General features: G+C 44.0%; 2 protein-coding genes across 6 annotated transcripts in view; both read left to right on the top strand.

Annotated features, from left to right (window-relative positions):
* The window catches only part of NFXL1 (nuclear transcription factor, X-box binding like 1), a 50,893-nt gene extending 43,814 nt beyond the window's left edge, over positions 1–7,079 (top strand). For both annotated transcript variants that reach the window (XM_088131122.1, XM_088131121.1), the window contains 3 exons: positions 315–401; positions 4,444–4,497; positions 6,080–7,079. In XM_088131122.1, the coding sequence (XP_087987248.1) occupies positions 315–401; positions 4,444–4,497; positions 6,080–6,253 (315 nt within the window). In that variant the 3' untranslated portion in view covers positions 6,254–7,079. The remainder of the gene's footprint in view (positions 1–314; positions 402–4,443; positions 4,498–6,079) is intronic.
* Positions 7,080–13,475: 6,396 nt separating this feature from the next.
* CORIN (corin, serine peptidase) overlaps positions 13,476–25,995 on the top strand; it is a 105,173-nt gene continuing 92,653 nt past the window's right edge. The window contains exon 1 of one of the 4 annotated variants that reach the window (XM_088131202.1): positions 13,476–13,662. Coding sequence is in view for 2 of the 4 variants with exons in the window: in XM_088131204.1 (XP_087987330.1) it covers positions 14,151–14,216 (66 nt within the window). In the remaining 2 variants the exon portion in view is untranslated. Of the gene's footprint in view, positions 13,663–13,824; positions 14,217–25,995 lie in introns of those variants that run through there. The other 3 variants (XM_088131204.1, XM_088131201.1, XM_088131203.1) reach the window with 3 other exon arrangements.

Genomic DNA, 25,995 nt, shown 5'->3' with positions numbered 1-25,995 from the left:
CCTCTGCTCCTCCGCAAATCTCCCCACTTGCTAGCAGAGTTCGGAAGGATGTGGGAGGTACAAAGAAGAAGGGGGATGGTGACATCCAGCCAGCCAGCAGATGAATGCAGTAGGATACTCCTCCCTCCCTCCCTCCCTCCCTCCCTCCAATTTATATTTAATCAAGTAACTCAGAGCAACTTGTACTTCGTTCATTGGGAGAATAAAACTGTTAGATTGTTTTGAACATTCTCTGTTTGTAGCACGTAACATAATACTCAGAATTTTAGGGGGGAAAGTAAGGATTTTATTTTTCATTTGAATTTTGCTTCTAGGAACTTTTGTGCAATAAAGTTCGTGAAGGCCAGTTTTTCTTAGAATGTGACGCGGTATGCAAAGAAATGAAACAGAAAGCTTCTGAGGTAATTTGCCCTTTGTCCTTATAATGTATTGTTGCTATTTTGAGTGGGGAAAATGAGTGCAGGATTACTTTCCAAGGCCAATTAAACAGCAACTGCATATTAAATTTAGTTTATTTGTATGTGGTGTGAATAAAGCAGAAGGTCTTCTGGTGGGATTGAAAAACCTTTGTCTGAAACCCAGCTGAGCCAAATACAGATAGTCCCCAGGTTAAAAACGTCCGGTTTAAGGACAACCCATAGTTAAGAACAGAGCCTACTGTAGCAAAATTCAAGTTAAATACACAATGACTGGAGTTAAATACAGAATGGTTCAAGTTCATTATACAATACTGTTTAATACACTATTATACAATAATGCTGTTCCGGCTTACATACAAATCGACTTAAGGACAGACCTTGGGAATGGAACTTGTTCTTAAACTGGGGACTACTGGTACCGATCCAGAAGAACAATACAGGATTAGATTAAATAGGGATCTGCCTTGGTATAATCCATATTTCATTGTCTTGCTCTTTAATGCTATGTGCCATGACACATATTAGGTTACAATAATTTTAACTCGTTCTCAGTCCTTTAGTTTTTCTATAATGTCTTTTAAACTGGGGTGCTTCTTGAGTCTTTTATAGGGGAGGTACATGTTCATTTACTGGGAAACACGCTGGTCACTCTTACTTGCTATTCTGCACTGTCTGATCTATTATATTTCCAGTGTAATAATTTATTGAGTGTATCTGTTCTAGTTTCAAAACTCTGGCAGTTAGTTTATGCATGTGTTTAGCTATATTGTTATCACTTGAGAACTGAGTATGTACCTGAATCATTCTGTGTGTGTAATTTCAGTGATAAGAGGATGATGCAGAGCAATAGTTCAGGGCAGTGTTTCTCAACCTGGGCAACTCTAAGATGTGTGGACTTCAGCTCCCAGAATTCCTCCCAGATGGTTGGCTGGGGAATTCTGGGAGTTGAAGTCCACACATCTTAAGAGTTGCTAAGGTTGAAAAACACTGGTTCAGGGCATAGTGCTCATGACTTATTAACTCATTACACTTACAGCAAACAGGTGACAAGCATGTATGCATGAATCAGGCCTCTCTACCATTTCATTTTTTATTTCTAATGGAAACTAAAGATATACTGGAAAAAACCCTAGTGTAAGAATACTGGTATTAGTGAAATCCACCTGGGTATGCAGAAATTATAATTCTAAGCGAATGAAAAATACACATATTCGGTTAAGGCCTAGAAAACTCTGAATAGTAATCACCCTGCTTCTGGCAGGACCTTGTGTCAGCTCAACTCTGCTCTGCTTTGCGGGAATTTTACTGGGCAGCATATCAATAATAGGGTGAACTTAAGCCAAGTTAGAGCTTTCTTAATGGCTATATTTAATGAATAGACATTTCTGAAAGGAAAGAGCATTTGCATTATGATAGGCAAAGGAAAGAAAGAAAGAAAAAGAGAAAGAAAGGAAGGAAGGAAGGAAGGAAGGAAGGAAGGAAGGAAGGAAGGAAGGAAGGAAGGAAGGAAGGAAGGAAGGAAGGAAGAGCAAGCAAGCTGCACATTAGAAAAAGCTTGACTTCCAAAGTTCAATGGAGTAATTTGAAACAGATTTTAATTTACTCATTGAGGGCACGAAGCTGCATTCCCAGTTTGTCACTTCTGAGCCCTGGCATGTTGCACGCCAGATGGCAGCGCAGCAACCTGTGCCAAAAAAAGAAAGGAAGGATGTAGTTATTGATGTAAAACACCCAGTCTGGGAACAGGACAAGTGGGAGTACTAGATACAGAAACAAATACATTTGCCCTCAATTCTGTGATCAGATCTCTGTCATTTGTCTCAATTGCAGCATGTGAGAGCAGTGGGGAGACTTTGAGGGACACATCCTTAGTTCTGCTGTTTGTCTACATCAGGAATCCCAGTCCATCATTCCTAGCAGTTGCCTACAATATTTGTGAACGATGTTGGCTGTTTATAGACTTGACTGATTCATTTTAGGAAAAGACCAGTGAATTTATTTCTTGCATCCCACCTGCCCCTGACAATCAGCCTTACTGCCTTCAGGAAAGAGACATGACTCTTTATCATCATCATCATCATCATCATCATCATCATCATCATCACCATCACCATCATCATCATCATCATCATCATCATCACTATCACGCTCATGACACACAGTCTCTTTGCACAACCCACTTTCAGCCAATTGGTCTGAAATCTATCATTGATATTCCACACAAATTGTGGAATTGTGTTTGAAGGAAATGTGACCACATTTTACCTGTCAGGGAAAAAAGCATGGCTTCTAACAAAATCAGAATTTAAAGCAGAGACAGGCAAATGTTTGGTGAATGAGGGCCACACTTCAGGGTTTCAGGGGCCCTGAGAGTCACATTGGGAAGGGGGTGATGCAGACTCAGTGGGACCATCTCACATATGTGGGTGAGGCTGGAACATTCTGCATTGCCTGGATTAAAGGTTGGCATTTTTTCCCTTATTAAACTAAGTTTTGCCTATTTTGCCTGAGATAGAGATAGAAGATAGATAGTAGGTAGGAAGGCAGGCAGGTGGGTTTTTTCCCGTGTTAGCTAACAGGAGTTCAGACCTCTGGGTTTCTAAAGCTGTTTCTGGTTCAGCAGCTAAGCTGGACCAACCTCGACCAGGTTGGGTCATTTCCTGAGCTCCAGATACAGTCCTCAAAACCTGAGCAGGTGGTCTTCCCCTATTCCTGTAAAGAGTATATTTATATCACATGCAGAAAGGATGTGGGCAGAGCTGTCCACAGAATCCATCCCTTTTGTCAAAACAATGAAAACATGCTGTTGAAATGCAAGCTCCTCTGCTTTGAACATGCCTGCAGTGTCATGAAGCACGTACAGAAGAGGCAGTGAGACAAACCTTTTGTCACAATGGCACAATGCTGGTTTCCTAATTTGTTCCCCCAACATGTTTACTTTATTTAAACTAATTTGTGTACTGATGTCATTATGCAAGTGATATAAAATGATGGCAAATGATGCAATTTGTGTTGTTTGTGTGATGATGCCACTATGGGTGATGTATTCTCCAGTTAAATGGATAATCAGGAATAGCACACACTCCCTCCCCCCAGTTTGACCATTAAATCAAGATTTTTTTCTCATAGTCACTCATGCCCTGGTCATCTCCCTTATGGACTATTGTAATGTGCTCTACATGGGCTACTCTTGAAAAGTGTTCGGAAGCTGCAGCTGGTGCAGAATGTGGCAATGTGGGCAGTTATGGGCACCTCTAGGACTGCGCATGTAACACCTCTGCTGCGTGAGCTGCATTGGGTGCCAGACTGCTCCCGGGTCCAATTCAGGGTCTTGGTTATGACCTTTAAAGCCCTTCATGGCATGGGCCCAGGTTACCTGAGGAACCATCTCATCCCCATTACATCGACCTGTCCCACCTGGTCCAGCAGGAAGGGCGTGCTACGGACCCTGTTGCCCAGAGAGTTCCGACTGGCGGGGTCCAGGCGGAGAACCTTTTCTGCTGTGGCTCCCACCCTCTGGAACATCCTGCCCCCTGAAGGGAGATTGGCCCCCATGCCTCTGGCCTTCCGAAAGGGCATCAAGACTAGGTCTGCCAACTTGCATGGGGACTTGAGGATGCTCTCTCTGCCTTTTCAGTTTGTACTGTAGTTTTAACTTTTAGTTTTAATTTTAACCTTCTTTAGTTTTTAACTTGTATATTTTTTATAAGATTTTATAGTTTCTTACTTGTAATGCTGCCTAGAGTCACTTGTACAATGAGATGGGCGGCATATATAAATTTGAAAAATAAATAAAATAAATAAATAAATAAATAAATAAATAAATAAATCAGTTTTACTGTTCTTATGAAGACAGACAAGTTGGGTAGCATGGCTTAGAAAGTCCTCTGCCTGTACGTTAGAGAGCTGCTGAAAATACTGCCATTTTCTAATATTGGGTTGTATGAAGGTATGTTATAGTTTACGTAAATAAGCCAGAAGTATTTTTGCAAAAAGCAGTAAGTTTTATATTGTATTTACACAGATTAAGGAAGCAGAGGCTAGGGCTGCCATTGAAGAGGAAAAACGAAGACAACAGGTAAACACTCCAACTTTATTTCCATTGCATAGGAGAAACTTTTAATATGCTCTTGCTCTGAACTAGACATTTCAGATTAATGTAAACTTGTGAAATTCTAAACAAGCCAACTTCAGTCCATGGGTTTATTGTATTTAAACAATCAGTGGTACACCCTTACTCAGTTGCCAATCTAGTTTGTTTCATGTTTTGTATGAGCTGTTTCCACCTGGGACCTCTATTTTGTTGCCTTCCTGATAAGGTAGTCTCTGATGCCAAGGTTTGTCTTTACATGCTTATTTGGGAATAATTAGTCAGAGATCCTGCTGAGAGATAATACTGAACAAAATACACATCAGGCTCCCTAATTTGTTTAGCTGCTCTTGCTGGCAGGAACAGACGAATGGAATGATTGAATATTAGTTACTCATGCCCACTGAACAATCACGATAAGCCAGAATTTGGAAGAATTTTGGCTTATATGGGCAGTTGGACCAATGTGTTCAAATATGGTTTGATAATCAGCTCTCAAAACTGCTATATAACAAATGTGGTTACTTTTGGCAGTTTCCATTCTTCCAAATGTTCCTTTCTTTATGCATGACAAAGAGGATCTTCATCTGTCATAAGAGCATTATTTATAATTGTGCCAAATATCACTTGTACTGCATATGTGATCGTGGAAAAAGAGCAATGCCCATGTGTTGTGTTGGCCAAATATTATTGCATAGTTATGTCTTTAAAACTGTAGTGCCTTACATCTAGAAATATCCTTTCCTCTAACATCTTCACTCTTGTTTGATTAAAATCTTCATGTATAGGTTTTGAGAATGCAATTTTCAGGAATTCTTGTTCTCAAGTTTTCATTTATTTAATGAAAGTATGAAATGTATATCAACCATAACACTATGATATACTATATCACAGCTTCTGTTTTTTTCCTTGCCCTTCAAGCTGCTCATTGCAGCAATATTAAACATCCAATGCACATCCCATGTAAATACACCATATACTTTATATACACCATATGAAGATGGCTCTTCAAGTATAGGCTGGTGCCAAGGTTATAACATCCTTCTTAATAAGGGGCTACTGCCTCTAGAATTGAAGCTCCTCCCTGAAAATGACTGTGCTCTGAAGAAATATTTATGAGTTCATTACATGTATCTTCTCACATTAATATCCATGAGCACACAACCGTATTTTTTTTTTAATACGAAGGCTGTAATTACTGGAATTTGCAAATATCTGTTGCTCATTCCAAGACTATGAAGAACCTGAATACTCAAGACATTTTGTTTCACTGCCAGTGAATTTCCAGCTGCAGTATATGGGTAGGGACAAAGTGTGTGTGTTCTGTCATACGCCATGTCATAGAGGAGCTCTTCCCAGTCTAATGTTCTCGAGAAGGGTTGGACTAGCCGCCCCCCCCCGCTTCCTTAATGAGCATCACCAGAGCCAGGTCTTAGCATTACTCCATTTACATAAAGTCAATGTATCATACAATATGCAATTTTGAGAAACAAGTGGGAAAAAATTGGTAAGTTTCATTGTTAAAAATTGTTTTAACATTTATTTTCATCTTTTCTTTCCTCATCTCCAGGCAGAATTGGAGGCTTTTGAGAATAGATTGAAAGGACGTCGGAAAAATAAGAGGAGAAAGGATGATATTGAAGTTGAACAACCTTTATGGCAAAAATATAAGAATGTGATTTTGCTGCCAGTATGTGGCATTGTTGTCTTAATGATTGCCTGGTTCCTAGCATACAATAATTGAAGTCTTAATTACTTCAGTACACTTCAGCACGCTTCTGTGTAAAGAATTGCTAAAATCTTCTGTGTTCTATATTGAAAATTAATGGTTGTGGGTGGTTTTTAGTAATTTCCCTGTTTGTTGGAGAAAAACAAAACCCATCTCAGTTTTTACCTCAAAATCACTTTAAAATATGTTGTGATGATCATGCCGTGCTGTCAGTCCTAAGCAATTATGCCAAGTTCTTTAGAGCGTCTGTGTAAGAGTCATCACGTACTGTTTCTCTGGCATTACTTTATTTCAGGTTATCTGTGAGTGCTGCCTGTGCTTAGTTGTCCTAATGACCTCTTAGTGATTTAAACATTGTATGTTCAAGTTGCTTCAGTACACCTGCATAGTCCTGCAGGCGTTTGGTTTAAAGCACTTGATACGAAATGCAGATAATTCACCCAACAGATTGTGGATCAAGCTGCTGTCTAAATGGAATTTAAGATTTAAATTTTTCATTTAATTAGATTAATATAGCTTCTTAAAAGAAAACCTGAAGCTGCACAGCGATCCTAATTATACTGTGTCAGAAGTTGTTTGTTATTTTTTAAAGTCTACCTTAAACGTTCTGTGCTCTAAGATCCATTTTTGCTGATTAATATAATCAAATAGCAGCTCTTTCCACATTAGACACCTTTCAATGGTGGTTTGCACAATAGTCAATGTAAATGGCTTTTTCTTTACATATAGCTGTCTTCAGCTGAAAGGACTTCCAAATCATAGTATTTAAGGCTAATATCTCTGGCCCTCTGAAAAATAGTTTTCATAAAGAAAATGTACTTTAAATAAATTATTATCTGTATCTGTTTTGTGTATAAAGTAGCACTCATTTTATCAATATGTGCGTGCTCAAACATACAAAGGGCTTATCTGATTCAGGTGTGTTAATATGTAAAAAAAAAACCCTCTTAAAATCGTGCCTTCTAAGTGAACATTAAAAAAATTGTTCAAATGTTCAACTAACCTGATACATGTTTACATTAACACGTTATCGGCCCTCCTTCAAACCTTTCAGATGTTTGATCGTTCTTCAGAATTCTGAACTAATTCACAGAGAGTGCTATCACAGTGAAGTGAGTACAAGTTTATTTGGCTGCCTTGCTTCATAAACTAGTCAATTAAGTATTACTGATTATTAGTTTCCTATAAAATAGTGTTCATTTAAAATTGGCTAAATCTTGGACAAAGCAACCTAAGTAAAAACTAGTAGAGATGTTTCAAGAAGCTTTGAGAGGTAATATTTTCAAATATCAATGCTATGGATTAGATGAGATGACCAACATTACACAGTATCTAGGCCTAGTAATGGGTATATATGTGTATGTATGCATATAACCTTCAGATTACTTATCAGAAAAATGGTCTGCAAATACTGTAATTTATTTGGGGAAGTGAAGACTGCACACTCTTGTAGCTTTTAACTTGTTTTAAAAAAAATGAAATGAATTATTTTGAAAAGACCCCCTTCCTGCAGTTTTATATTTTAGAAAATCAGCTCTGTAATTTTCTTCATAGCTACATGACTGTTATTCAAGGTTACGAGTGGAAAGCTTGTTGTCTTCTAGATTTTATTGAACTACAGCTTCCAGCAGCCCTTTTCATTATTCATGTTGGAGAGCCTGTTGGGAATTGAAGATCATGAACGTCTGGAAGCCACAGGTCTCCGTCCTGTGTAGATTAGTACATTTCATTCTTATGTATGTTAGTCTTCTTTTTATTATCTTACTATCATAAAATCTGTGTTGACAGATAATTCTGTGAAAACCAGTAATAGACTAAATTTTATATTTGGGTGTTACGTGTTGCAGTAGTTCAGTGTTGTCCTGAACTGATCATTGGTGACATTTCTTGGCATATGGCTGGAAGTTTAGCTATTTCAGCACTCCCATTAAAGCATTTGTTTCTCCAGCACGTGAGTACATCATGTATGTTATCTAGAAGAGATTAATGTTTTGGACATTCAGCTGAAGGAAACTAAAAGGAGTGGATACAAGTATAGAAAGTGTCAAAATTATATGCAATTATTTGATACGACTAAAGAAAGGGAACATAATTTACTAGTTCTGAAGGCTCCGCAGTGGGCAACAGAACGTAGCCGTGGGAATGTAATACAGAGTGGCATCAGCACCGCCTGCCAAGAACTCAGACTAAAGTCTTTCTCGGCCTTGATTTGGAGAAGCCAGGGATTAGATCGGGAATTTTCTGCATACAGAGCAAAAACTCTGTCTGAGCTACAGCTCTGCCATTCCCTTGGAAGCTTTGGGAAGCATTCTGACAAACCAGAAGTGGAAATTGGTAAGTGTTTAAGAGTGGGGATGGGGGAAATGGATATTGAAGATGGACACCATTTTTGGAACATACTTTACTGTTACTCTGTTCGATCGTCCTCTTTCCTGCATCTGCTAATACAGTTTTTGCATTTCTTGAATTTTAACTTGTACAAAAGTTCTTGGGTAGGTAGAAATGAAAGTATCAGAGGATGGGTCTTTCCTAGTAGTTCTGGCGATTGAGTAAGCTGAGCAACAGCCAGGTGTACCAAGATAGGCCAGACCTTCGCTTATTGCTATACTAGGTCTACCCCCTTTTTTCCAGTGGGTATATCTGCTGCCTAAAACTGTCAGGAGTGGACATCCAAAAAGCTGTTCAGGTCCTAAAACAGTCTTAGAACAATCAGAGATTGGAAAGGAAAATAAAAGGATGCTCAATCCGGGCTAGGTGAAATCTGAGTGGCATTTTGAATTTTATTTTGGAAAGGAAGGTAGGAAATTTATAAAATATGTATGGAATACTGCTTAATCTAGCTTGCAGCTCACCTCTAGACTCTCTAGGTAAGAAAGAACAAACTCTAGCATCTTCACCATAAATTACAGAAGATGAAAATATGCTAATTTCTGAATAGTTGTACACTTGGTTGCTCAGAGAAAGGAAAGTCCCATTCTGGATGAAACCGAAAGGGAAATGTGCAACCTTAATTTTATACTAGAACCTCTTCTGGTCTTTCATAAATTGCATTGCCCTTCGGTTGGCTTTAAACCCCACCACCACATTTCCCTTAAAACAAAAACTGCCTGCTAGGAGAAGGCTCTTAACAATACTGGGTTATTTTTCAAGGCTGAGTATAGCACACACTCCAGCAGGCCGCGTCCAGGGACAGATTTTATCAGCATGTACTCTCTTAGGAGAATATATGGTCACTTTTTGAGGGGGACAGGTCCCCCTTCATTTATATGTCTGTGCCCTTAGAAAAAGCATTTGTGCGGTATAAAAGGTATGCAGGAGAAACTCAGATGCACCTATGATAATTGAGGCATAAAATCATGAACACTGAAAGAACAATTTGTGCAGTCTGACGTTGTAGCAGTTGAAGAGTAAAGCGTTACAAAGAATTGAAAGCTGGGCCACAGAAGGATTTTGGAAAAACATGAGTTTGCAACTAACAGACTGTACAAGAAAGGTAAGCTCTCCAAATCTGAGTAAAGCTATTTATAAAATAATCCTGGTGTTAAATAAGAGTTCACTATGGCTACTTTGTTTTCTAGAACAGGAGCTGATGAATTTAAAAGTAGAATTAAATGTTCAGTGTGAACCATTTCCATCATTTCAAAATAAAATCGTTTTAGGATTGCTTACTATTTGTTAAAGGTCTGGTTTCTAAAGCTCAAATCTTTAATTTTCCATTTCCATAAAAGTGAGTGCAGATGTGGAACTAAAATCTATTGTGGCTGTGGAAAGAACATTTTAAAAGGCTGGTTATTGAGTATAATATACCATCAACAATTAAGATCTCTTTTAAGAAAGAAACCCCAAGTTTAAAGCTGTAAGACAAGCTACTGGCAACTCTAGGAAGAACCACCTAAGATGATTTCAAAGATGGGGAGTCATATCGAAAGAGGCCTTTTCTCAGAGGACTGGTTCAAGCAGTACACTTTCAAGGTAAATACAACAGTGGGTTGTATTTCATCTGGAAACAAGTTGGCAATGCTTTTAGCAAAGGCGTAATGTGGCCCCTGTTCTTCTAGAACCCAGCCTGGCTACTGAACTGTCTATCGACCGTTTCCAGGTCAGACATAAAGCAGCCACAGCACAGCACGTCACATTGGTTAATCCTGGATGTTACCAGTAGACACAACCACACTTCTAGGTCATTTTCTTCCAGAGAAGGACCCAGTTGATGAACCAGCTGAAGCCAATAAAGTGCTCTTGGCTATTGCCTCAAACTGTTAAACCAAACCGAATGAATGCAGACTGCATGCCTCCTGCTGCTTCTGAGAGAGTGTAACCCTATTCAGAGAAAGAAGACCAGCCATCTCTGCAGGAGGTTAGTGAGAGACGATTTACCTGTTCAAGGAGCCATGTTATTTTTCCACAAGTTTCATGCATTGTATGCTTTATTATTTTCTCATTACTTTTCACTGGTGTATTCCAAATAACTAGCTAGACTGGTTTGGGTTGATTTGTTTTTGTACGTTCTCTTGATTGTCTTCTAGAAACACGGGTTATATTGGTTGATTATTTTCCAATTCTCAGGGAAAATGCTGATATTTAGGGAGAACTGGCATATTTTTGTTGATCAGTGATTTCACATCTGAGAACCTCAGGTGGATCTAACCTGGATTAGGCCTTTGGCTTAATTTCAGTGTATCAATAAACCCTTCTCTCTAGTTATCTGGTTTGCCTCAATTCTTCCAATTTTCCTTCCTGGGAAAAGTAAAAACAAACCCAAAAGCTAAAGCATAGTTGTCTGCCCTATAATCTCTGCAGATTAGATGGATGCAAAGAATTCATAAAGCACCTCTGTTATAGTATTTCTTTGTCCTCTGCTTATGCTTCTGTCATTCTAATGTCCTCCAACAATTGAACAGTTTTCAGACCAGTTTCAGCTTTCAGCAATATTTTTAAATTTTATTTTTTCACTTTTAACATTCTGTAAAATGACAAGGAAACAATATGAGACAACATCTAAGGATGGTATATTGCAAAAATCGGCCACAATTCCTGTTTATCACTAGATTTGTCAAAATTAGACCTATTACTAGTATTAACATAATACTGTATGCATAATCTTTCCAGATCTGATAAAAATGTGGTTCATCCCTCTGTGAATTTAATATTTGAATTTTATCAGTAATTTTTTCAAGAAGGGCAATTGACCATAACGTAGTGCACTGACTGTCCAATGATAAATTATCCAAGAATTTCCACTTTTAAGTAATTATTATATTTTTATTCCTAGAAATAAAATCAATAAGTTCCTTTTTGTTTAGGAGTTATCTTTCTTGAAAATAGGTAATAATCCCAATTCTAGAACACATTCTACTTTTTGCCTAGTTATTATTCTGAGTTCTTCTAATATTTTCTTCAAGAAAGACACCACCTTTTTGCAAGTCCCCACATATGAAAAAAATGTTCCCTTCTGATTATAGTCTCTTCAAAATTTTGATGAATATCTATGAGATATCTCTGTGATTCTAATTGGAGTTCTATACCAGAAAGTCACCTCTTCCTTTAGGTTGGGAAGGGTAACTATTAATTTCTCAAAAGTGGTTAAACACCAAGAGGCTGCCTTCTTTATACCCTCCTTATTCAATAAGAATTTGAGTTGGAGGCATGTTGGTCAAGATACTTGGCAACCTATTTGTAAGTCAATTTCTTCTTTACTCTGTGGTGTTCTATTATTCTAAGTCTCTTGCTCTATAGCATCTGAGATTTCTCCAAGTCTTAGTTTTTATTGATCTATCTTGATTATAGAATCCCAAGTATACAATTAAAGGTGTTAGGAGGAAGATAGGTGGAAACTCTAGGGTTATAGACGTACTAGATAACTCCTGGAAATTAGCAGCACTAAAAAGACTATATTTTTATATTGGCTTGTTTAAAAGAGATAAGTTTGAGAGATACAGTGGTGCTTAAAATTGAATTTTCAAAATTCCTGCATAAATATGACCTAAAACATGAGTAAAAACATTAATTTTCCTGAATAAATAAATCAAGTATAATGTTTCTCACTCATCTGCTTAACTGAGTTCTCTTTTTCTAGTTCTAGGTCTTGTGTACAGAACATAATCACGTTTTAGGTCATATTTATGCAGATATAAATGCACCACTGTAAGTCTATGATAGCACCAGGCATAGCAGATGAAACGTGCGCCATGCTGCATGCAGGTGTCCAGCTGTGATTTGGAACAAGTCCATGACAGATGTGACACCGTGAGGCATTTCTGATTAGTCTCTACTAATTCCTTTTGACGGCTTTCAAAGTACCGATCAGGGTATTGTTCTGGTTCTCTGGGAGGGCGGCCTTGCGCCTCGAGGCCCTTTGCTTGTGTTTCTCATCCAATGCACTCTACTTCCAAGAAGCTGTATGTGTGTGCTGCTTCCTGGAAGTTTCTCATCCAGCGTTTTATACTTCTAGGAAGTTGTCCATGTGTGAAAGCTCAAGAGTGATGCCTACCTGGGAGGTTCCTAACCAGGAAAGCATTGTCCCCAAGCGGGATTGGATGTTTTCAGCTCAGTAGACAGCTGAGCATTGCGCCAGTTTGTTTCCACAAAAAGATGAGGACAATGGGCTTTCCCCTCGGACAAGGATTTAGGGGAGCCTTGAGCCCAAAGAGGCCAGAGGCTTGAGCGTGTGTCTCTGTGTGTTTTAAACAAGGGCGCAATCTGTTTTGCTGAATTTAGTAGCTGTAAGGGATGTGTGTGGGAAATAAGAGGGAATGGGCAATATTGGCTGGAGAATTATTCAGAGGGGATCTGGGTTTACGGAATACGCTGAGACATAAATTATGATTCACAGAGCAGAATGGCTAAAACATCCATCATACAAGCCTATTATTTAGAGTAGCTTTCGTCCAACGAGTTTAAGCATGGGTAAGCGAACCACAGTTTATTCAGTTAACCTACTTTTCTTGGTTTGCATGATGCTTTGAACCATAATCTTGATATACAAGCAGGCTTTCCACAAACACCAGCCTAAAATGCTGGCTTGTAGCCCATGCCTGGTGCAATCGCAGCTAATCCGAAAAGAACAGGAGAGGAGGCTCCATTGCCCTGTATACGTAGCACTCAAGATTGGTAGAAATCCACACTGTGGAGTTACACAACACTTTGGTGGTGGGGGGGGGGAGGAAGGGGGGAGGAACTGCGTATCATGGCTTTACCATTACTAGCAAAGGGAGGAATAAGTGCTTTTAGTGAACATTTGGCCTTCTGGAGGACACTCTACAGCACTTCCTCTAAGAGACTCTGCTTGAGAGATTCTGAAGCGTGGTGTATCCTGAACAGGACAAATGTGGATTTTATGTAACTCTTCGAGGGCTTCCCTTCGGTTCTGCCGCTAGCCAGCTGGCTTAACCTGGCTCTTCTCCGTCTAGTTTTATCGAGGCGAGGTAAGGAGGCGCATGCCGTGTTGCGCGGGGTGTGTGTGTGTCTGTGTGTGTGTGTGTGTGAGTGAGTGATAAAAGAAAGGGAAGTTTGCTGAAGCCCTCGGCAGGTCGCCCTTCCTTAACGAGAGGGAAGGGGCGAGCGGGCTCCGACACAGACCGCGCCCCCTTTAAGCCTGTCCGGGGGCAGCGTCTCCCTCGCTGCCTCAATTCGGGGCGGGGGGCGAAGGTGGGCCCGATTCCGCCCTCCTCCTCCGCGCGCCCGGCCGGCAAGGGGGGCTGCGGCGCGGGTCTCACGCGGACTCTCCGTCGGGGACCCGGCGGGCTGGGGGTGGATCGCTGAACGTCCGCATCCGCGAGCCACCCCCACTCGGGAGCCGCCTGCCTGCCTGCCTGCCGCGGGCGGGGGGGGGGTGGCTTTCGCCGCCGTGGCCGCGCGAGGAGTCCGAAAGCCACAGCCAGGGAAGGGGGCGAAGAAGGCGCACGGGCGGAGCATGTCGGCTCCGGACCGGCTCCCTCCGGAGGAAGACCGCTGCCGGCACGTCCGCCCCACGGAGCGGGTAAGGGCCAGGCAGCTGCTCCGCCGCGGAGGCAGCTCTCCCGGCTCCCCGCGACGGCGCCTTCCGGGGGTTGCGCCGGGCGCGCGGAGGGCTGCCTCTCCTTCGGCCTTCCCGGCGCACGGCGGCCAGGGCGCGACGGGCTGGGCCGGGGGCGAGCGCGCCGAGGGAACGCGGCTCGGCTGCGGGTCACCGAGCAGGCGGGCGTTGTTCTGGGGAGCTCATGCCGGGTGATGGTTTGGGGGAGACGTGGCCTTGGCAGGCGGGCGCCAGGCTCGCAGGTCTCGTTTTCAGACGCCCGACGCGAGTCCGCTTTTTCTGGGCACCGAACGACGGTGGTTGAGAAGTAGACGCGGAGCTGGGCTGCGCTTTCTGGTTCCGGGAGAGCGGGCGTTGGAAAGGCGAGCTCGAGGGCGAGTGAAGCCGGCGAAAGGCTGCGCTGGAACCTGAACGCGGCAGCCCGGGTTGGGTGGAGGGGCCGGCAAAGCTGCGCGAAGCGCAGGAGTAAAACGCCTGCGCGGCCCGTCCGTAACCGCCGCCCGACCCTTTCAACCTTCGCCGACTTCGGGGCTGCGGGTCGCGCCGTCCGTCGCCCGAGTAGCTCCTGCGGGTGTCTCCGGACAAACCCCCCCCCCACCACCACACACCCAATTTGCTCCGGGCCAGGAGCGCAGAGAAAGCTTGTGGGCTAAACTTTACTGAATGTATCGGTAACAGGTTCACCGGTGCCTGGCTTTACCGAATTAAGCAGATATCCTGAGATCTCGAGGAACTCGAAAGCATAAACTAAACCCGCGGGCTGGCATAACCCGGTGGGCTAAAACGTGCCCAAATTGTGCCAGTTATTGCGGGAACTCAACCCGCCTGCTTCGCTTCGCTTCGGGTTCCGTGTGTTTGGGAACCCAGCCCATTCGATTGGTGCATGCCCCAAATCATGGTTAAGGCTGACCATGGGTTAATCATGGTTAGCGGAACTGGCGCATTAGCTCCCTTAACCTTGGGTGAGCGTCCTGGGCCAACCGAGCCCACTGGGCGCCTTTTATGACACGCACGGCTGTGTTAACCCAGGAAAGTGGCCACTTCCATAACCCGGGGGAACCTGCTGCGGTCCGGGGAGACCGAGTTCGTAGCTTCGTCCATTTCTCAGGTGTGGACGAACTGATTCGGGGCAGCTTTTTTGCCAACCGGATTGTGGACGCAAACAAGCCTGCGTGGCCCTCGGTGCTGAATTCCCGCCCTTGGGATCCGGCTGGGAGAAGGCTCGCGACCGGCCGCCTCCGCCGCCGCCGCCGCGTCCTGCCCAGCGTCTCCTGGAGGTTCGTAAGCCGGCTGGGATCCAGCGCAAGCCGGTTGCGAGCGTGTGGGCCAGGACGGGGAGGCACAATTCAAGCCCAGCCGCAGTCCCCGCGTGGTTTGGGACCTGCGAGCCCAGCGCGCTCGCAGCTTTCCTGGAAGAAGGCAGGATCTGCCCCTCGAGGAGGAGGAGGAGGAGGAGGACAGGGCGAAGCGGGCGAGAAAGAGGGACGCGTTTCGTCCTGTCCCGCTGCTGGCGCCTAGGCTGGAGCGGGAGTCTCGAAAACCTTCAGGCCGGGTAACCTGTTAATTAAAAAGAAAAAGGGAAAGGAAAAGAAAAGAAAAGAAAGAGGAAACACCAAGGGGGGAGCTTCCAGGGATAGGAACTCGGCTGTGCTCGACTGATTTTCCTTTCCTTTCGCCCCGCTCTCTTCTCGCATCCACCCCTTTAAGTTCTTGCGGAGCCCCCGAGTTGAAAACGAGGCGCTAGAAGGCAAGAGAAGTCGCGGCAGCTGCGGGGCCCGCGCCAGGTCCCGGCTGCCCGGGGGCGACTCGGCTCCTTCCAGCGAAGGCGGAGGGAAGGCGCGAACTACGGGCGGGTTCCAGGCGCGCTCGCGGGTGTTTCGCTGCGCGGCTCCAGCTTCTCTGTTCGCGGCCAAGACAAAAAGCCGGTCCCTGCTTCTGCTGTGCCCTTTTCTCGCCCGCCGCGTCGCCCGGCCCCACCTGCCTGCTCTTTCCTCTGAGGTCCCCCTGCGGAGTCAACTGCGGACCCGGCCTTAAGGGAGAGCGGCCGCGACCGCGGACTCCGGTTCTGTGGCGCCTGCATGATGCGGAGCGGCTAACGATTCTCCCCTCCGGCCCGGCCCGGCCCGCTTTTGCTTCTGCGCTGCAGCTGAAAACAGAATTTAGCGTTTCCTGAAGACACCTGCAAAAGAATGAATAAGGCAGCAGCAGCAGCAGCAGCAGCAGAATGTGGCGCCGCCGGGGACGAGGCGGGGGGCAGGATTTGCGCACGATCATTGTCACCCAGTTGCTCATCCAATCTCTGTTCAATTAAAAAAAACAAAAAACACCAGAGTATTTGCTGGGATATCCGAAGTTAGAAAGAAGCTGTAAACTTCTACCTGGAGTTGTAAAGGGGTGCAGAGTTACCAATCTGAAGCCATTTCCTCAGTCGCTAATGATTCGATGCCATGTCGAGCATCTGCTACGATAAAAAGCCTGTTCTCATTACTGGCACAGCTTCATCCCACCATTCCTGTGCTGATGTACGACGCCCTGCTAGCCGGGAAAGAGCTGTGGGTCTGATCTGAAAACATGCATCATTTCTGGTCTGCATTTCTTCATTTAGCTTCCACTTCCATGTTTTCCCATAGCATGGACTCATGGCGTTTTAAGGTGAAGTTTCCCTGGGATTCCAGATGCTGCCTGGTAGTTTTCTTGAAATAATACAGAAGTGGTTTGCTGTTGCCTTCTTCGGAGATATTTTTCAACTTCCCAATTTGTTTTACAGCTCTGGCATTTCCAGGTAGTCTCTCATCCAAGTACTAACCAGGTTTGACCCATCTTATTTTTGCAAGATTGGCTTCATGCTGCCACCTGCTGGGGCCCAGGTGAGCTATGCAACCCCAGCAGCTTTTAAGTAAAAAAACATCAATGCCTTGCTGTCCTCACCTAACTTTCTCTTAGAGTAGCTGCATTTTTGCATGGCTCTTAATAAAAGTCTAAGGAAACAGGAGGCATCTTTATTCATTTAAACACATCAGTGTGTTTTCTGATGTGTAGGGGAATTAAAACATTTAAAATATGTTCAATGATTTTTCCACATGCCTTTGCTATTATAAACAGAGTAGGAATATTTATTGTCTATAAAAAACAGAAGATTTATGGTTCTCTAAACAGAGTATGCTTCTCCAAGCATAGCAAGAGAATAAACATAACAGTCCAGTGAAGAGCATCTAGGTCAAAATAAATAGAAAAGATATAAAAACAAAATTGTGATTGGTGTCTTCTATAGACCATCACCTCAAGGAGAGAATGTGAATAATACTTCCCTGAAGGAGATTACAGAATTGCAGAGAAGAATCATTAGTAATGGGGAAATTGATTTATATCTGCTAGCATATGAAATCCATTGAGCATAAAATCTCCCACAAATATGTGACATAATTAATAAAGTATGTCCTTTTAAAGAAAGAGAAAGGAAAGTAATTTGCTCTCCCTGACTTTAGCAAGATATGGTTAATCAAGTTAAAGTACTGTGAATTAAAGATCCTGTCTTTGTAATTCTGAAATTCACGATCCTGTGGAAATCGGTAGATGCTGTTAGTTTTCTTGTTGTGTTCTGCAAAAGCACCCAAGCTTCAAACATGTGTTTGGATTTGGTTCCATTTAGGAATCACATCCTGATTTCCCTTGCTTATATTTAGGTATGAAGCTTTAAATAGGATGCACGCAGCACACCAATATTATATACAGCAGCTTCACAGGGAGATGCAATGTTTAGAAGAAGGTTGGCACTGAAGGCCAAACAGAAAGCCACTGAAGCTTAGTGGGTGACAAAGACTGCCATTTAGGAGGTTGTGAAAAAAAATATGGAGATTTCCTCACAGATGTCAGCTGAAATTAAAATACCTTGGGAGCTACCAGCCTCATGTTGTTGATGGTATCCTTTTTCCTCTCCCGACAAAAGCCCGGGGAAGCCTAAAGCAGCCAGAAAGGCAGCCCCCCACCTCCCCAATCCTGGAGTTATAAATAGCACTAGCCGAGCTATGTTAGATTCGCGGGACTCCGTGCTTCCCTGAGCAATGGAAAGTCTGAGGCAAAAAATACCACTATAAAAATAAAACCCCAGGGACCCTGGGGAAGAATCCAGCACAGGATTGACAACAGGACGTCTTCTCCCCACCATAGTAGATGGCCACTGCTGCTGAGGTTGACACTCACCTTGTCTCCTTCAGGCCATTTGAGGCTCCAAGTCAATTTTGGGATGGAGCAAAGCCACGCGGCTGCAGGGTTTCACGACTGATTCCAGAGGGACATGATTTCCCTGCTTCTGTTTAACATCTGCAAAAAGAATGGGGAGCGTTATCACGCAGCTTGGCTTCACTTGAGGGAAGTATCAAAGGTCATCTGTGAGCAAAGGGCTGTTTCACCGGCAGGGCAGATTTCTACAAGAACCATTAGGAGAACCACCATTAAAAAGAATCCACGGAGACGTGTGCCATAGCAACTGTACAACAAATAGAAATTTGGTGGCTGGAGCTTCCCACTTCTCCGCATTGAAAAAGCTTGAAAGGCTGGATGTCTGTTGCTGAAGCATGTGAAGAAAAAGTAAACGAGTAGCTACGGAGTCCTTGGGGTTCTCTGAGCTTGGTTCTTTTCTTGCAAATGTTTCATTACCTGGCTAGGTAACATCTTCAGTGCTAGAATGGGATGGGGTTTGCGGCTACATTTTAAGCCTCAAAACAATGCGGCTGACTTTTTACATCCTCTCTCTTCTTATGTAGTGGGGGTGCCTTTTTAGGGCCAGATGGGGCCAGGTCCTCCCAGAGGAAATAATAAATATATAATTGCATGAAATCACTTGAACACAGACGTTCATGGGTGATCTTAATCACTGCTAATTAATTTATGCTAGTCTATTCAGGTTTTTCTGTTGCTTCTCTTGTGCCTGAAGCCTGAGTCTAGCTAGCAAGAATCTGCAGATCCCACATCCCAGTCCATGATTTCCTCACTTGAACTTTCTCAATTACAGGGAGGATCAAGCTGCCTTGGCTGGCCAGAAAAGTCCCATGGCAAATGATCAGGCAATAGAAAATGTACATCAGCCAAAGGAACGTTCACATTAAGCCCTAATCACATTAAGCTCAGTGGAAGAGAGTTGTCTCCCCTTTGGACCCACCTTTGGTTGAAGCTTCTCTGATTGGACAGCTTTCTACCAGGAGGGCTGGGCCACGCACACAGAGAGCAGTTGGAAGAGGACCCTAGTTCCAGGATCAGGCATCTCCTCCTCTTTTGCATTGTGTTTCAGGTCAGAGCAGGAATGAGGAGGGCCTTCAGGGTCCACTTTGTGCCCCAATCAGCGCCTCCTGAAGCTTCCCTCCAATATTTTAAACAGGATTAACCCGGGGGAATGACTTACCTGGCTCCTATAACAGGAAGTCTAACCCTAACATCTAAGAGCTCCGTAGTCTTATTTTTATTATTAGCAGGTTAGCAATGGGCTGAAAAGATCCATTCCAGGCAAGCCCATTTACAAGACTTTTACCAGGAAAAGCTGAACATCAGATCATCGCGACCTCTTCAACCTGAGGTTTTGTCCACCTACAAACTCTACGGGTGCTGCAGAACTTGCTTATGTGCCTGAACGTAGCTTTGGAAGATGTGAAGGGGGCTAATCTGAAACCATCCTGAAAAGGCCATATCGAGTTCTGTCACCACCATAGGACTGACTCTTAGGCATCTCCCATTTCGGCGTGACAACTTTTGAACTTCTGAACTCTTCCCTTCCTTGTTCCTGAAAATAAGATGGGGTTACCCAAGTTAGCTGCACTTATTCACTGCCTAACTAAATTCCAGTGTCTAACAATGGTTATTGGTTTGAAATTATAAAGTCACATATAAAATACGCTTATTTCAGGTTTTGAGCAAAATATAAATACAAATAAAGCAATAGTGCAATATCATTGAATATAGTTAGTTGGACTTTATAGCACAATTCTTGCATTATCATTCAAAGACAAATTGGTTTAATTATAGATGCTTTTAACCAGTTTAGGTATCATAAGAATTAAGGTTTTTACTGCTATTAATCACTGAAAACCCGGGAATTCTAAGTGAAGGATTAAGGAATTCTCAGAAACAATGGATTGCTCTTATTTTCATAGGGCACAAAAACTCATTTTAGATACATAAGTGTTGTGCTGTAGAAAGTACTGTGCGGTGGGATTTCCCTTCAAATGCTTTGTTGGAGTCGAACCAAAAGGAAACCACATACCAAAGACTCTTTCTGCTCATGGGACCCTTGATATGTAGTTCCCTTGTTGGCATGACTCCAGCAGCATATTTGCAAAGGAATTCCATACCACCAGGATTGAAATAGCAGATGTGAATGGATTCTAATTTAGGCACCTATTTAGACTAAAGCACCCACTGGAGATCAATCAGCATAAGAAGAGTTGTCCTGGTAAAATAATAATCCTTCTCTATCAAAGCTGTATATTGGCCCTTTTGGAATGAGTGTGTATCGAAGGATTTGCCGGAATCCCTGCCCTGGAGAATGAGATCTACTGGGTAGATCTAATTTAATGATTTATAGCTTGATCATGAAGATTTAAAATGTGAATACTGTCTCTTCTAGGTTTACAGTACTGCTACCCGTATTCTTGGCAGATTGTCAACTTCTCTGGCTATGAGGAAGGGGTCTAGAAAGTTTGTAATTCCTGAGGAGCAGATGAGTAGGTTAAGAGAGGAGAGTCTCTTGTGGTTATCCTGTTAAATCAGGATTCAGAACTTGGGCCACCTCTCTTGCTGGCTGTATTGATTAGTAGAAGGGGCTACCTTTTATTGACTATTATTTTATTCCCTAGTTTTAAATCCTGCCTTTTCTCCAGGAATAAAAGGTGGCTTACTTTGGGATGTCCCTTCAGTTTATCTCCATAATCCTGCAAGATAGGCTGGGCTGACAGAGAGCGATTGGCTCAAAGTCGCCCAGTGAGTTTCTACGGGTTAGTGAACTTAAACCAGAACCTTCTGAATCCTGGGTGACACCACACTAGCTCTGCCTTGCCACAGCGAAGTGCCTTATAGGACACATCACTCCACTCCCACAGAGGTTTAGGCAGGGCTGATTGGCCTTGACTGGCTGTTCTGCCTCCTTAATGGTGGCTTCTGTGCACAAGCCACTCTTACTGAGTAAAATGAAGTGAAGCAGTCACTCGGATGGTCAGAGGCAGGGCCACCGTTCTGAAGATACAATTTGCTGTCACTCTCGGCATTAAGAAAACTTGCAGAGATACATCTCAGCTTTTAAAATTGTTAATTGATTTTAGTATTAATATTATTTTTAAAACCATTTTGTACTTATTTCATATTAGATTCATTGGATATTCATCTGAGCAGAAAAGTGAGATAAGGAAGGAAGGAGGGAAGGAAGGAAGGAAGGAGGGTGATAGAGAGGAAAGAAGGTAGGAAGATGGAGGGAGAGAGACAGAGGGAGGAAGGAAGGAAGGGAGGAAGGGGAGGGAAGGAAGGAAGGAAGATGGAAGGAGATACAGGGAGGGAGGGATGGAGGGAAGGGAAGGGAAGGGAAGAGAGGAGAAGGAAGGAGGGAAGGAAGGAAGGAAGGAAGGAAGGAAGGAAGGAAGGAAGGAAGGAAGGAAGGACGGACTGGCTCTAGGTTATAATTGCAAAGAAGAGTCTTAAAATTGAGAGAAACTAATATGATCATGAATTTGGAATAAAAGATTAAAAGGTTTGTTTTTAGGCTGCTGTTGTTAATTGTGTTAAGTCTATGTCAACTCATGGCTACCCTGTGGACTGTTGTCCTGAATTGTGTTTGGTCTTCAGCCAGGCAGTTAATTGATGCCGTGGCTGTCGTTATTGTATCAGTATTACTCACGCCCTCATCACCTCCTGAATGGACTACCACAATGTGCTCTACATGGAGCTGCTCTTGAAGTTATCTGGAAGCTTCAGCTGGTGCAAAATGCAGTGGCGCGGGCAGTTATGTGTGCTCCAAGATCTGCACACGTTGCACCTCTGCTGCGCGAGCTGCATTGGTTGCCAGTTTGCTTCCGGGCCCAATTCAAAGTGCTGGTGATAACCTTTAAAGCCCTACCTGATATGAGACCGGGATATCTGAGGGACTGCCTCTCCCTGGTTACACCTACCTGTCCCATCAGGTCAGCAGGAGAGGCACGTCGCGAGTCCCATCGGCCAGGGAGTTTAGTCAGTCAGGAGTGAGGAGGAGAGTGTTTTCTGCCGTGGCCTCCGCCCCGTGGAACATCGTTCCCCCCAAGATGAGGCCGATCCCAACCCTGTTGGCCTTCTGGAAGCCTTGCCAAGCATGATACATTTCCCTAGTGGTCTTTCCCTTCATGTGATGTATCAAAAATATGAAAGCCACACTCTTGTTGTTTGAGCTCCTAAAGAAAGCTTAAGCTTGATTTCCTTCATCACTGATTTATTTGTTTGTTCAGCAGTAGTCATGGCACAGAGCTTGTGAGCCAATCCAGTCAGCCAACTCTGAGAGTCGTACATGGGTGATTATAATACATATATTGTTATCCCTCAATAGGTAATAAAGAAACATGCTGGTTAGTTTTAGACTTGAGACAAAGTCAGCTCCTGTTAGTTTTGAGTATGCTGTTATAGAAAGCACTGTTCATTTATTTATTGTCAAACTTGTATGCTGCCCATCTCCCCCAATGGGCGACTCTGGGCAGCTCACAATAATAAAAAAGAAAAAACACAAGTCCCTCCAACCATGGATAAAATTTATAAATAATTAAAAAACATATATTAAAAATGCCCTAAAACCTCCTATAATTTTTAGCCCTAAAAACCTGCAAGATGCGGGGGGGGGGGGGGGAAAAACCCATCACCCCACCAGCCATCTCCACAGGTGCAGGCCCCCCTCCGGCCCCCAGGCCTTCTGGCAGAGCCAGGATTTGATCCCTTTCCTGAAGGCCAAGAGGGAGGGGGCACACCGGATCTCAGGAGGCAGGATGTTCCATAGGGCGGGAGCTGCAGCAGAAAAAGCTCTCTGCCTAGACCCCACCAATCGAAATTCCTTGACTGGTGGGGTCTGCAACCTGCCCCTTCTGCTGGACCGAGTGGGACGGGCTGAAGTGACCGGGGCGATTCGGTTCCTCAGATAACCTGGTCCTGTGCCATGAAGGGCTTTAAAGGTGATGACCAACACCTTGAATTGGACCTGGAAACAAACTGGTAACCAATGCAGCTCGCGCAACAGCGGTGTTATACGTGCCCTCCTAGGGGCATTGAGAACTGTCCGTGCTGCCGCATTCTGCACCGGCTGTAGCTTCCAGATACTCTTCAAGGGTAGCCCCATGTAGAGCGCATTACAGTAGTCCAACCCGGAGGTGACCAGGGCATGAGTGACCGTGCGGAGGTCCTCCTGATCCAGGAAGGGGCATAACTGTCACACAACATGAAGTCGTGCAAAGGCCCTCCTAGCCACGACTGCCACCTGCTCTTCGAGCAGGAGTCGTGAGTCCAGGAGGACCCCCAGATTATGCACTGGGTCTGTCTGGGGTAGTGCGACCCCGTCAAGAACCAAAGATGACAAACTCCTAGATCTTGAGGCTCCCCGCACCCACAGCCACTCCGTCTTGCCAGGGTTCAGCTGAAGCCTGTTGTCCCCCATCCAGGCCCCCACAGCCTCCAGGCACCGCGAAAGGGTAGTCACAGCATCACTTAAGGCACCTGGGATGGAGATGTATAGTTGGGTATCATCAGCATCCTGATGATACCTCACCCCATGGTGCCGGATGAAATCACCCAGCGGTTTCATGTAGATGTTAAATAGGAGCGGTGAAAGCACTGAGCCCTGCGGCACTGCACAGAAGAGGGGCTGGGGATGGGACCTCTCGCCCCCCATCACCACCGATTGGGACCGGCCTTGGAGGAAGGAGGTGAACCAGCACAACATTGTTCCACCCAGCCCCAACTCCTGCAGCCGACCCAAAAGGATACCATGGCTGATGGTATTGAAAGCTGCCGAGAGGTCAAGAAGAGCAAGGATGGATGCACTCCCCCCATCCCGCTCTCGCCAGTAGTGCGACCAATGCTGTTTCTGTCCCATAACCGGGCCTGAACCCTGACTGATAGGGGTCCAGATAATCCGTTTCCTCCAGGATCCTCTGAAGCTTTTCCACTACCTTTCCTAGAAAGGGGAGATGGGAGACTGGACAAAAATTGTCCAGAAGGGTGGGAATCTAGCGATGGTTTCCTGAGGAGGGGGCAGACCCAAGCCTCCTTAAAAGGCTTTGGGAACACCCCCTCCTGCAAGGATGAATTGACCACCACCAGAACCCACCCTAAAGTCACCTCCTTGGTGGCTTTAACTAACCAGGAGGGACAAGGATCTAGAATACAGATAACTGCACTAACAGCCCAAGGACCCCATCCACTTCCTCAGGGCCAACAGGATCAAACCGTTCCCAGATAACTGGGCAAGAACGCTCCCTGGGCAGCTCCCCCGGACCTGCTCCACGCTTGGCTTCCAACTGAGAATGGATCTGAGTGATTTTGTCCATCAGGTGTTCAGCAAATTCCTCTGCACGACCCTGCAAATAGTCCTCTGCCCCCCCTTTTCCCAGGAGGGCCTGGGTGACCCTAAACAGGGCTGCAGGGCGACATTCTGAGGACGCAATAAGAGCGGAGAAATGTTCCATTAAACAAAATTGTTCTTGCATTTTATGCTATTCCCATAATAGAAGATTTTATAGAATTGTTCAAAAGGCTTAAACTCAAGTAAACATATATTTTCTTACCTTTTTCTTTCCACAAACCATGCACCTATATGGCACCTGAGAAAATAATAAGGAAATTGAGATTCCTAGAATCTAAAAATAGACACAAGAAGAATAACAGAGATGGAGTGGAGATGAAAAATGGGAAGAATGTTCTATGTTAGGAATAGTTTGTAAGGAAGTTATATCACTGTACAATTATATAATAATTCTGTTTTGTAATAGACCTTTAGCAAGCACGAAGACTTAGCTTTTAAGTATCTTTTCCTCTTCGTGCATAAATGCCTTGACAACAATATTCCTCTTTTTCCTTCCAAGAGCTGATGCCCATTCAATTTTCACATCCTGTTGTGGATTTAATTTTCAGAGTTTCAGCTACTGCTTCTGTTAACATTAGCAATATTTGACGTTGTAAAGGTCTATGCTCATAGGATCCAAGCCAGGTTTAAGCTTCTCCCTTGCTGACTTGGACTTGGAAAACAGTGGTAGAGTGGTGAGAATGTAACAGAATTGCAGTCAACTTGCAGAGAGTTCTGTGAGAGATTTAATAAATATATTTTAGTTTAACCAAAACGCTACCTTGGCCACAATGAGCGCACAATTCTTTGTGTGGATTGCACTCCTGAATTTCAAATTTAGGCCTTTCCTTCCTCCTCCTCTCTCTCTTTCTCTCACACACATACATTTTGAAGAGGAGACAGGCCTGCAATATCTCACAAGAAGTTTAGTAATAGTGTTCTGACTGCTGTGTATAGTTTTCATCATGACTTAAGTTCCTGCTGCTCAATTCTCAGTTCACAACTTGTTTTTCTGCTGTTGGTGCACGTTGGGAATACTGAGCGAAAAGACTGGAAAACTTCTTGTGGTGATGGGAGAAGACAGTTCCAAAAAGACGCAAGACATGCTCCTTCATTTTGCAGGGGAAGAAGAAATACACTGGATTTTGAAGCCTTTGCTGACACAGGACACTGATAAAAACCCAAGGGAAG

This window comes from Python bivittatus, unplaced genomic scaffold (assembly GCF_059951505.1).
Source record: "Python bivittatus isolate LINGU-HERP-01145 unplaced genomic scaffold, Pbiv_v1 ctg000970_np1212, whole genome shotgun sequence".
Classification (NCBI taxonomy): Eukaryota; Metazoa; Chordata; class Lepidosauria; order Squamata; family Pythonidae; genus Python; species Python bivittatus.
This window is presented reverse-complemented; position numbering and strand designations above follow the sequence as displayed.